The sequence below is a fragment of the Schistocerca nitens genome, chromosome 9 (genome assembly GCF_023898315.1).
Source record: "Schistocerca nitens isolate TAMUIC-IGC-003100 chromosome 9, iqSchNite1.1, whole genome shotgun sequence".
NCBI classification, from domain to species: Eukaryota; Metazoa; Arthropoda; class Insecta; order Orthoptera; family Acrididae; genus Schistocerca; species Schistocerca nitens.
In genome coordinates this window covers 3691168-3704450 of record NC_064622.1, presented here as the reverse complement: position 1 = coordinate 3704450, position 13283 = coordinate 3691168, and the positions used below count along the sequence as shown (strand labels likewise).

Genomic DNA, 13283 nt, shown 5'->3' with positions numbered 1-13283 from the left:
CGCCAGCAACATTCGATTTCGCTGCTTTAAATTCAAAGTTCAGTTAAGGTATTCATAGCTGGCTACAATATTTAGATTACACAAGCACAAATTAAGAGTGCGAGTTTTGTTACCGTATTTTAGCTTACCTGTGACTACAGCTCAGCTTGGTACGTACTAAATTTTACTATTGTTAATTGTTCAGAATCATTTAATTCAAGTTCAAAGTTAAATCTCTTATTTCTAAATTGCGTAGATTCAAGTAGCTTTTGAAATGATTGTTCAGGTAGCGCAAGACTAACCGTATTTTACTGGATTTCGATGTGCTTCAGAAAGAAAGCTCACTATTAATTTCAGTCACTAAATTAACTTTCGATTTTCCGGTTTTATTAATTCTTTTGCTAACTTAAGTCAGAGTGTAGCGAAATTTATTACTTCTGACAAACTTTCAGTTTTCACACTACACGTGTCAACCTTCAATTGCCACGCTTCTAGTGCTAATTATATGTGTAATAACCTTTCTTTTTCAGTTACTATAGTAATTGTTCATAGGACTGGCGACCGTAATTTCCCCCAAATCTCAAATACCTAATTACCGCTAGTTAATTGTTAACGTAACGGCCGCACATTTACTTTCTTTATTAACTTTACCCCTTTTCAAAATTAATTTCCACCAGTTTCATTTACATTTTTCTTTCATTTAGATGTAACCTTTTCCTCCCTCTTTACCGACAAATTAACTTCGGTGACGATTGCTTTTCCCAAATTTCCATTAGGTACACGCGGTTTAATTTTTCACTGTCATTAAGGTCGATAAGTGAGGGGGAGGTTACAAGTTAAACCGAGTAGTGGAGTAGCTTTCCTTCTGAAGAAAGTGAGGAGTAAACTGGAGGACGTGGAAGACAGCTGAAGAAGCTGAACTGCTGCGAGGACGGAGAAAGCAAAAGCAAGTACTCCTAGTGAAAGGTTTCAGACTACAAGCACTTAGGCGCCGGCTTCTCAACACACACTCTAAGCTGTATGAATGCCAAAGTTACTGCCCGGATAGTCGCACGCGTTAGCACGCTGTTTCCGAGATTTGGGGAGACGCGCCAGCCCCAAATCCGCCCAGCCTACTAGCGACGAATGCTAGTGTGCTGCCCAGCCTGGATTTGGTTTTAGGCGGGTTTCAGCATCCCACCAGGTGAATATCATGCTGGTTCCCACGTCTCGCCTCAGTTACACGATATGCAAATATTTCGAAAATCTTCTCACGCTTACGTCGACCCACAGAAGGGGGCACACAATTTACATATGGGGGCAGGAAGAGGGGGTGGGGAGGAGGGAGGGGGGGTAGTTGCCGGTAGGAACGGCACCCGACCACCTTCTACTATTAACATTACCAGTTAACTTGCCGACCTCGTGAAGATACAGGATAAGGCCAGGATACAGATTCGCAAGTCACGTTCAGTCATTCAAAGCAAACCAAACGGATTTTCTTTCCGACTGTCATTTGTTACACTCGATAAACCAAGTAATTCGCACTCGGAATAAGAATGCTGCAATAAACAAGGAAATGTATCACCTCACCCGCAGAAAAGCTGAAGTTACTGTTACTATTCTCTTTCAGGAATACATTGTCCAAATTCTACCAAAAGCTCTGTTAGTAGAACCCCCTTTTTTTTTTTACGAGCCCGATTTCTGAACATCATAGCTCATTACGAAATGTGGAACTTTTACGTCATGTGGCCAAAAATTAAACACTGATATTGTGCAGATTAACATGCTTTTCCTGTAAGTTCCGACCATCAGCAGGAGTCAATATATGAAAACGAACTGCATCAATTCTCGACGCTTAGCTGTAAGGTACTCAAACGGTTCGCAGCAAAAACCCCTCAGAACGTGAACTGTATCATTTCGTCTAATTTACGGCCATATGAAGAAATGGTTCTCGTAACATTAGTGAATGAGACGGGAAGCACTAACAGTGTCTGTTATAGGATTTATTTCACTTATTCAGGAAATAAGAGGGGACTTCAAAGGGATAATTATTCCCGTCGTCCCAAGCTTAACGCCGTTGGGCAACTAGAGTGTTGCTCTCTTCAGACACAGTTCTGCTATGGTACGGATAACATGTGCACCGCGGTGTGGGAGTGAAATGACGCGGCAACTGGAAACGTACTCCAAATTCTGAAGTACGCGGGGAAAGTGCGATTCTTGTGAGAAAATCGTGCAAGTTGCAGAAATTAACGGTGAAGTTCTAGCTGCACGTAGACCAAAACCGATGTTGCGTCCAGGCAAAGTGAACTGATGCCAAATCGGGAAGGATGGCAATCGGCATCCACCACAGACGGAAGTATCCATACAATCGAGGAACTAATTCGTGCCGGCCGGGGTGACCGAGCGGTTCTAGGCGCTACAGTCCGGAACCGCGCGACCACTACGGTCGCAGGTTCGAATCCTGCCTCGGGCATGGATGTGTGTGATGTTCTTAGGTTAGTTAGGTTTAAGTAGTTCTAAGTTCTAGGGGACTGACGATCTCAGATGTTAAGTCCCATAGTGCTCAGAGCCATTTGAACAATTTTTGAACTAATTCACAGCAGCCACAGATTTTCCGACAATGGGAACGCACAGCGGTTCTCGGATGGCTCCGTGAGCGAGGAGCGGATTTCTGTCGCCGTGGAACTGAACGATCGTAGAACGTTCCGACCGCTGTTTGCAGAGATTTGGCGATTGTGTTGAAAAATAGTGTCACGTATCTTTATCTGTGTGTAGTCTAAGACATCATACAACAAAGTGTACCTGGCCTGTCATAACAATGTGTAACTTACTTCTTGAAGTACCCTCTTAATTGATCTGTGGATCTCCCAAACCGCCAGAAAGATGAAAAATCTCGCAATGTTCTCGTTGTGAAGCTGACAGTGAAATAGGATGACAGACGTTGCGATAAGAACGGAAAATCTGTATTGAGTGGATACGCACATTGGTCAAAAAATTTGTTGTGATTCTTGAGTTTGTCCCGGCGTATTTGATAATCAAAATATCCACGGGTATACTGCCGGTCTACAGTGTCCAACGGGCACAATATTTCGGCGATCATACATGTCGCCATCATCAGGTGAACTGACGGACTGAGCTCCTGTGAACGTGCCGGCACGGAGATCCGTACGCTATGGCTGCTCAGGGGGAACTGGTTTCGGTCGCGGCGGCGGCCGATTTAAATACCCTCCGCCCGCGGCGCGCTCACTCAGCCGTCCGCGCCCCGCGCCACGGTCGCGCGGTGGAGCAGATTGCGACGGCGTCTGAGATGACGTCGGTGTGATGGCTCTGTCCGCCGTGGTCGTCACAACTATACGTTTGCTCGATTTACTTCCGGAAATCCAGAAGTACGGAATAAATCTGAAATCCCTTGCCAATAGCACTCAGCACTTCATGCGAATAAAGAGCTAGTTGTGTTTCACAAGAACGGTGTTTTCTAAATCCATGTTGACAGTGTGTCAGTAGACTATTTTCTTCGAGGTAATTCATTATGTTCGAACACGATATATGTTCAAAAATCCTGCTGCATACGGACGTTAACGATATGGGCCTGTAATTTAGTGGATTACTCCTACCACATTTCTTGAATATTGATGTGACCTGTGCAACTTTCCATTTTTTGGTACGGATCTTTCGTCGAGGGAACGGTGTATATAATTGTTAAGTATGGAGCTATTGCATCCGTATACTCTAAAAGTGGGCTAATTCGTATACAGTCTGGACCAGAAGACTTTGCCGCGCGGGGTAGCGGCACGGTCTGGGGCGCCTTGCCAACGGCCCGCGCGGTTCCCCCGTCGGGGGTTCGAGTCCTCTCTCGGGCATGAGTGTGTATGTTGTTCTTGGCGTTAGTTAGTTTTAGTTAGGTAGTGCGTAAGAGTAGGGTTCGATGACCTCAGCAGTTTGGTCCCATAAGAATTTACCACAAATTTCCAAAACACTTGCTTTTAGTAAGTGATTTGATTCGCTACTCCGAGGATATTCACTTCTACGTTACTCGTGTCGGCAGCTGTTCTCGATTCGAATTCTGCAATATTTACTTCGTCTTCTTTTGTGAAGGCATTTCGGAGGGCTGTGTTTAGTAACTCTGCTTTGGCAGCACTGTCTTCGTTAGTATCTCCATTGCTATCGCGCAGAGAAGGTACTGATTGCATCTTGCCCGTAGCATACTTCTCGTACGACCAGAATCTCTGTAGATTTTCTGCCAGGTTTAGAGACACAGTTTTATCAACGTTCACCCTGTATCTCTGTCTCTATATTACGATTTCTGAGGTCAACTGCTTGATCCTACCTTTCGGTGTTACTTTGACCCCTGGTCATTGTTATCCCAGTATTACAGATACACAATTTATTACACAGCGTTGATGCCAATGACAGTGTGGAACTAAGGAAGACGTACATTAACCATCGGTGTATAGACGAAGGCTCATTTGGAAGCTCAAATTGCAAGCTGTTGTGGTCCAGACAGTGATTTAGGTGTAACATATAACGTCAAATATCTCCGGAAACAAGAAATGAATTTTGTTTGGCCACAAACTCCAGATAAATGAAGAACTGGTAACCTCAATTCAAAATGCAATGGATGTTTTGAAACGTGGACTTGGGTCTAACAGGGGTGAAATTGGAGGTATTATGTTCAGCTAAATTTGGTGCCATGCGTGTGGTACTCCATACTGGTATCTTCACACATCAAAAAAAGTTTTGCATCACCTCGGTTCGGAGAGTTCCGGAACCTATACAGAAAATTGGAACACAGATCAATGTAAACGTCTTTTCCGCCATTTTTATTCCTCATGAAAGCCACACATTGCATGTTGTACCACCATACAGTGAAACCTTCAGAGGTGGTGGTCCAGATTGCTGTACACACCGGTACCTCTAATACCCAGTATCCCGTCCTCTTGCATTGATGCATGCCTATATTCGTCGTGGTGTACTATCCACATGCTCATCAAGCCACTGTTGTCCCACTCCTCAACGGCGATTCGGCGTAGATCCTTCAGAGTGATTGATGGGTCACGTCGTCCATAAACAGCCCTTTTTAATCCATCCCAGGCATGTTCGATAGGGTTCATGTCTGGAGAACATGCTGACCACGCTAGTCGAGCGATGTCGTTATCCTGAAGGGAGTCATTCACAAGACGTGCACGATAGGGGCGCCAATTGTCGTCCATGAAGACGAATGCTTCGCCAGTATGCTGCCGACATGGTTGCACTGTCGGTCGGAGGATGGCATCTACGTATCGGACAGCCGTTACGGCGCCTTCCATGACTACCAGCGGCGTACATCGGCCCCACATAATGGCACCCCAAAACAGCAGGGAACCTCCACCTTTCTGTACGCGCTGGACAGTGTATCTAAGGCGTTCAGCCTGACTGGGTTGCCTCCAAACACGTCTCCGACGATTGTCTGGTGGAAGGCATATGCGAGACATGGGTGAATAGAATGTGATGCCAATCCTGGGCGGTCCATTCGGCATGTTGTTGGGCTCATCTCTACTGCGTTGCATGGTGTCGTGGTTGCAAAGATGGAACTCGCCATGGACACCGGGAGTGAAGTTGCGCATCGTGCAGCCTATTGCGCACAGTTTGAGTCATAACACGACGTCCTGTGGCTGCACGAAAAGCATTGTTCAATATGGTGGCGTTGCTATCAGGGTTCCTCCGAGCCATAATCCATAGGTAACGGTCATCCACTGCAGTATTAGCCCTTGGGCTTCCTGAGCGAGGCATGTCATCGACAGTTCCTGTCTCTCTGTATCTCCTCCACATCCGAACACCATCGCTTTGGTTCACTCCGAGGCGCCTGGACACTTCCCTTGTTGAGAGCCCTTCCTCACACAAAGTAACGGTGCGGACGCGGTCGAACCGCGGTATTGACCGTGTAGGCGTGGCTGAACTACAGACAACACGAGCCGTGTACCTCCTTCCTGCTGGAATGACTGGAACTGACTGGCTGTCGGACTCCCTCTGTCTAATAGGCGCTGCTCATGCACGATTGTTTACATGTTTGGACGGGTTTAGTGACATCTCTGAACAGTCAAAGGGACTGTGTCTGCGATACAATATCCACAGTCAACGTCTATCTTCAGGAGTTGTAGGAACCAGGGTGACGCAAAATGTTTTTTGATGTGTGTGTATATTTATAATTTTGATGATGAATCACACTATTTGATTTGTGTACAATACTACGTCATTTTGTGAGGGTTAATAAAGCACTTAAGAAAAATTTAGATTAATGTATTTATTTCTGGATAGTCAACGTTTCAGCGTGTTTCGGAAGTATGTACCACAAAGGGGATGGTATCTTACAGCTGTGGTGGAAGTACAGGCTGGTCAATGTACCCCGAATCGATGGATGTTAAGTCTGACGATCTACATTCTCTTCAATTACTTCGTCTGCAGTCTAGAAAATGTGTTGTACTAATTATTATGTAAAATTTTCACACAAGCCCTTATATTCACTAACATAAATATCAACAGAGGTTTAAAAGCGGTCGTGATAATCGTGTTTGAACGTGAAAATCCGTGAAGTATACCTGGTTTACGGTACCAGGCTGCAAATGTCGATTTCATGCGTTTCACAGTGCGGTGTTGGCTGAGAAACTGGTCGAGATGGACCTGCACTCCCTGACAGCAGCAATTCTTGGCGGGTTTGAAAGTGATTGCGACACTCGTCCCCGGCCCCTGTCGGTTAGGCTCTTTTTTTTTTGCGATCAGTGGTGTTACGCAGTATTATGTGCCTATGAGTGACACAACTATTTGCAGACGTTTTGGGCAGTCCTCTCTGATGCACTAACTTTATGAAGGCTTCGTTCGTGGGCACGTCCAGATGGTGCAGCCACGCTGCCACGATTCCAGGTCGACCCATATTCCAGCACTGATTCAGTACAGCCGTCCGGCCATAACGCACCACTCGATTACCGTGACTTAGGTCAGCGGTGGAGTGTGGCATGACGGCCTGGTACCAGCTCGACACATACATCGCTCTAAGATAAGACAGTTGTCTGTGTGCACGTTACGTCCATGTCAAGGAGAGCAGCAGTGAGGTGGGGTGGCTCGAGATGTTACCTTGCAGGTAGGAGGAGCCGATCTGCGTGGCGCCGTTGTAGTCGTTCTGCGGGAAGCCGAGCAGCGCGGCGGCCTCCAGGAAGGCCTCGGCCAGCGGCGTGTGGTAGGGGGCGTAGTCGACCGCCACCGGGCCCTCCGTGTTGTGGAAGACGCGGTCCGCCGCCAGCTCAGGGATCGCCGTCGCCTCCGACTTGAGGAAGTACCTGCGCAGTGCGACAGCACGCTGTACCTTGCACACCAACATAAGGGACGCATTGCGTGGACATAGCCCCATACATTCCATCACCACCATGGTATTCAAATGGTTCAAATGGCTCTGAGCACTACGGGACTCAACTTCTGAGGTCATCAGTCCCTAGAACTTAGAACTACTTACACCTAACTAACCTAAGGACATCACACACATCCATGCCTGAGGCAGGATTCGAACCTGCGACCGTAGCGGTCTCGCGGTTCCAAACTGTAGCGCCTAGAACCGCACGGCCACTCCGGCCGGCCACCATGGTATTACTGCAGCGTATACACTCTTATGGAAAAAAAATAGAAAAACCACGAAGGAATTATCCGACGCGACGTCCACGTAAAGACAAACAAATAATTACAATTTCATAAGAATAATTGGATGGTTTATTCTAGAAAAGAGCTTCACAAACACGAATTCATTAACGCGTTGGTCCACCTGTGGCCCATACGCAAGCAATTACTCGGGTCGGCATTATTTGACTGACTAGTTAGATGTCCTCCTGAGATTATGTCGAACTGGCGCGTCAGATCGTCAGATTCCCGAAATGGTCGGAGGGCCCTGCCCATAATGCTCCAAACATTCTCTATTGGGGAGAGATTCGGCGAACTTGCTGACCAAGGTAGGGTTTGACAAGCACGAAGGAAGGCGGCGGTAACTCTCTACGTATATACACTGAAGAACCAAAGAAACTGGTACACCTGCCGAATATCGTGTAGCGCCCCCGCGAACACATTTGGGTCAACATTTTGTAAAACTTTAATTCCTCTCTCAAACCCCACCCTATGGGGAGAGAGGGAGATTTTAGTTTTAGCGACTCAAAATTTACTAAGGAAATAAGTGTTTTTATTTATCCGTAACCATTTTCCACGCAAAAATGATAACATGGATTTTCTTGAATTACAGCGCCAACTAGCAAGAATCAAAACAAATGTTTCAGACAAAATGTACGTAGTTATTTATGTAGAATCTGATTTTTGCAATAAGAAATGGGGGTTCCCAGTTGAAATTTTAAAGTTGCCTCCCGCCCCACCCCCAGGGGGCTGGGGTGGTGAGCTAATTTTAGAACGAGCAGATGTCCCCCACCAAAATAATCAACTTTGGATTCTACATATTTTTTCGTGTGAAGCTTATTTTTCGAGTTAGAATAGTTTGTCAACTTAAAATTTACACCCTGTATAAGACACGTGTCTCTCGTAGTTGTAAGATCAGTTACTGCTGCTATAATGGCAGGTTATCAAGATTTAACGGGGTTGGACGTGGTACTGTAGTCGGCGCACGTGCCGTGGATGAAGTGGGTACTTATCCGTACGACCATTTCACGGGTGTACCGTGAATATGACGAATTCGGTAAAACGTCAAATCTCCGACATCGCTGCGGCTGGAAAAAGACCCTGCGGGAACAGATCAACGACGACTGAAGAGAATCCTTCTACGTGGTAGAAGTGCAGTCCTTCCCCAAATTGCTGCAGATTTCAATGCTAGGCCATCAAGTGCGAACCATTCAAAGAAACATCATCGACATGGACTTTCGGAGCCAGAAGCCCACCTGTCTACCCTTGATGCCTGCATGACACAAAACTTGACGCCTCGCCTGGGTCTGTCAACACCGACATAGGACTGTTGATGACTGGAAACATGTTGCCTGGCCGGACGAGTCTCGTTTCAGATTGTATTGAGCGGATGGACGTGTACGGGTATGGAGACATCCTCATGAATCCATGGACCCCGCATGTAGGCAGGGGACTGTTCAAGTTGGCGGAGTTTCTGTAACGGTGTGGGGCGTGTGCAATTGGAGTGATATGGGACTGCTGATATGTCGACATACGACCATGACATGTGACACGTAGATGAGGATTCTGTCTGATCACCTGCGTCCAGTCATGTCCATTGTGCATTCCGACCGACTTGGCAATTCCAGCAGGACAATGCGACACACCACTTGCCAGAATTGCTACATAGTTGCTCCAGGAACACTCTTGTGAGTTTAAAAACTTCAGATGGCCACCAATTCTCCAGACACGAACATTATTGAGCATATCTGGGATGCCTTGCAACGTGCTGTTCAGAAGAGATCCCCACTCTCTCGTACGCTTACGAATTTATGGAGAGCTCTGCAGGATTCATGGTATCACTTCCCTCCAACGCTACATCAGACATTAGTCGAGTCCGTGCCACGTCGTGTTGCAGCGCTTCCGCGTACTCGCCTGGTCCCTGCACTGTATTAGGCAGTTGTACCAGTTTCTTTGGCTCTTCAGTGCAGTTAGTCTTTGTTAAGTCCGTGTAGTAGCAATTAGGCACCACTGCAGACGTCTGCTGACACAGGCCTTAACAACTTTCTTCCTCTGTGGGTAGCTTCAAAAATGGGCAATTCTGTTGATTTAAATCTAACTCCACGATTCGATACCAGGACCTAAAAATCTGCAGTATGCCTGCATTGGTGTAGAACATGCTTACAGTTTATCTCGTACATTTACCGTCAGAAATCGAATAACGACAGTAAAGCCTGCATTGGTATAGAACATGCTTACAGTTTATCTCGTACATTTACCGTCAGAAATCGAACAACGACAGTAAAGCTGATTACGTTAGAGTTACTCACTGTTTCTTGGCAGATACATAAGGATTCCTGACGAAAAAATTGCTTGAAGAATGTCTTCTAAAACGGAAAAAAGACGAATTATAAAGCATTAATATTAACATTACTCAATGAAGTTTGTTATTCTGATTGGATCACAAACTATAAAATTAATTTTGGGCTATTCTCAAGTCCTGCATATTAGAGTATATAAAATTCATCATCTGTTGATAGCGAGCGTGAGAGACAAATCCTAGTCATTTTTTGTGGAGCATAACTCAACAACAGTGAAGCATTTTATACTCCAAGGCGATTAGTGGTGGTTGAGGCTTCAGTCACTGGGCGAGTGAGCGCTGCGCCGCCGCGGCATTTGGTGCCAGCAGGTGGGTCCTAGAAAGGTCTGACACATGTGGCGTTGAAAGGCAGATAGTCTGCCGAGAAATCTTTCGCAGAAATGTTATTGGGCGGAAGTGTTATTACCGGTGTGTCGGAACGTTAAATACGGAGTAAGTGTGGTACCATCAAACTCTGGATTGCAGTATTCAGACTAAAGGCGCTATAAAATTTAGGTAACGAGCTGATTCGACCACAAGACATCGCATTCGGGCGACGCGCTTTTTACACGTAGACCAGGGGTGTAGGCGTAGCATAACGACTTCAGCAGAAGACAAGACATTCTCAAGGAATTGTCGCTGCCTACCGTGTTGCCATATTGTGCAAATAGCCGGACTTGGAGTATTGTCAGCGTGGTCAGTTTCTGTCCATATTACGAGAGCTGCAGACTTAGATTCCAGGGCGGCTTGCCATCGGCCAGATTTTATGTCAAAGAGTATAAGTCCAAATCACTGTCAACTGATGAAAAACACAAAAGTGGCATGGCAAATGATGTCCATGCTGCGATTGCCTGTGGATAAGTAGTTAGCAGATTTTACCCGCTGACTGTGATGTGGACGCACATCTTAAGGAGACACAGCTGCAAGGGAAGTAGCCATATTAGTTAATTTTTATTGTTCTTCTTTATGCTTTATATTGGTCGCTTTTAGAGGATTTTATACAGCAATACTGATTATGAGAGCTTGAACTTCCAGACAATTGTTTTTAACTCTATACATAGCCAACATTTTAACAGTTAACATTTGAATGAAACTGTTTCCCTGTCCCTAACTAGAGGGGATATCGGAGTATCTGTGTGGAATAATTTATCCTTTGTATTCTAATTTATCCTTTGTATTCCATAGAGTATTTTCAGTAATATGCGATTCTACTGTATCATTTCTCCGCATTAGCAGTTTTCTAATTAGGAATAATTTTTATTTGACCGTGAGGTGCCGGACTGAATCCGTAATGATCGCACACAGAAGTTTCTCGCTGATAAGCTGTTGTACTGATAATTACTTCCTAACTTCGAGATGACAGGTGGTTGGACACAAACATAACAAATGTGACACGTTAGCTGAAGTACTTCAATCTATCTGTATTTACACTCACATACTGGTTGACATTTAAAAGAGACCGGATTGAGAAACATTTATATAAAACAAATCTAGTAATTAAATATACGTTTAGTCTGCATTTCACAGACGACAAAATGCCCTCCTGTGGTAAACGGTCATTTAAGTATTAGTGTGAAAAACAATTAATTTCATAAAAAAAGTTTCTAGCAGTTCACTTTACAGCAATTGTTTGAAAAACAATATTTAACTGAACCCGATCCGAGAAATGTAATTGAGCTCAATAAAACTTTAATTTCGTCACACACAATAAAAGTACTGTTTTAACTAGACTTTATTCATCACAGTACCTGTACTGAGTAAGACTGAATTTGGCATTTTACGTTTTGGAGTCAGTTTCGTCGTATGTTTCACAACATTTGGTACATTTACTAAAGCATGTTGGTTCCTTATTTATAAAAGTGTGATGCATTAGTTGATTACAGAATACATCAGATTTTAGGACGATGTTTTTAATGTGTTACAAGGGTGAGTGGCTCATCCTCGTTTGTTTCTAAGTGATCAGCCAGTCAAATATTCCTGTGTATCTAATTATCTATTTTAACTCTCTTCTTATCTTTCTTAGATTTACTTAACAGTTTTAGAACATTTGAACAGTTTTGACGCTATCTTCCAGGATGTGAGCTAATGTGAATATGAGGATGATCAGGGACACACACACACACACACACACACACACACACACACACTCTATATCCGTAGCTGTTAAACACAGAACACTTGAAGCACATGGAACGTAGGATCAGGATACACTCAATACTTACGTAATGACACACATAAGATCAATTTCAGTGAGGGAACACACAATTATTCAAATAAAAACACACTTGAGAGAGACTGGCTTCATAAAGTGAAAAACTGAACTTTGCATGATAGCTTCCCGACAACACGTCCAATGACTGCATAACATTTGTAAAAAAATAGTTATAATCATAATTATTTCTGTGAGCAGTTGGTTGGTTGGTTGTTTTGGGGAAGGAGACCAGACAGCGTGGTCATCGGTCTCATCGGATTAGGGAAGGATGGCGAAGGAAGTCGGCCGTGCCCTTTCAGAGGGACCATCCCGGCATTTGCCTGGAATGATTTAGGGAAATCACGGAAAACCTAAATCAGGATGGCCGGACGCGGGATTCAATCGTCGTCCTCCCGAATGCGAGTCCAGTGTCTAACCACTGCGCCACCTCGCTCGGTCTGTGAGCAGTTCTGTTGCCTCTGTTGTAAATGTTACGTAAGTTCCCACAGCTGTAGTCCATTAAGTATACTCTTAAGACAAAGGAAAGAAAAGAAAAAAAACCACGAGCTGCCGTGGTTACCGTGTGCATTCACTACGCGGAACATCCAACACTGCATTCTTGCAGATTCACTGGTCGTGTGCATCGGTAGAAACTAGGAAGAGGAAAGGCCTCGGTGGCCGAGCGGTTCTAGGCGCTTCAGTCCGGAACCGCGCGACCGCTACGTCCGCAGGTTCGAATCCTGCCTCGGGCATGGATATGTGTGATGTCCGTAGGTTAGTTAGGTTGAAGTAGTTCTAAGTTCGAGGGGACTGATGACCTCAGATGTTAAGTCCCATAGTGCTCAGAGAACCATTTTTGAAAGTTCTTGCGAGTGAACGTATAACAATAATAATAATGACAATAACAAACTAATAATGAATGAAGTTTATTGCATTACAGGAGGAGGTTGACTATTAAAAATAAATGGAAAATAGGCTGATCGTTCATGATCTTTGTTTTCAGGTTGTACACAAGCGAAGAGCCAAATATAAGCCGAATCGGTTTGTTCGTGTTAGATGAGGCCTTCCCCTTGTCCCTTGTCGGTGGAGCATGAAATATTCAAAAGGGAGGAAGATTAAGCTGTAACGTCGTGTCGAAAAGCTCGAATTGGTGCG

General features: G+C 44.9%; 1 protein-coding gene across 1 annotated transcript in view; it reads right to left on the bottom strand.

The window, feature by feature from the left end:
* The window catches only part of LOC126203456 (glucose dehydrogenase [FAD, quinone]-like), a 147515-nt gene that overhangs the window by 37713 nt on the left and 96519 nt on the right, over positions 1–13283 (bottom strand). Inside the window, exon 4 of the mRNA XM_049937773.1 lies at positions 7066–7268. Coding sequence (XP_049793730.1) covers positions 7066–7268 — 203 coding nt within the window. The remainder of the gene's footprint in view (positions 1–7065; positions 7269–13283) is intronic.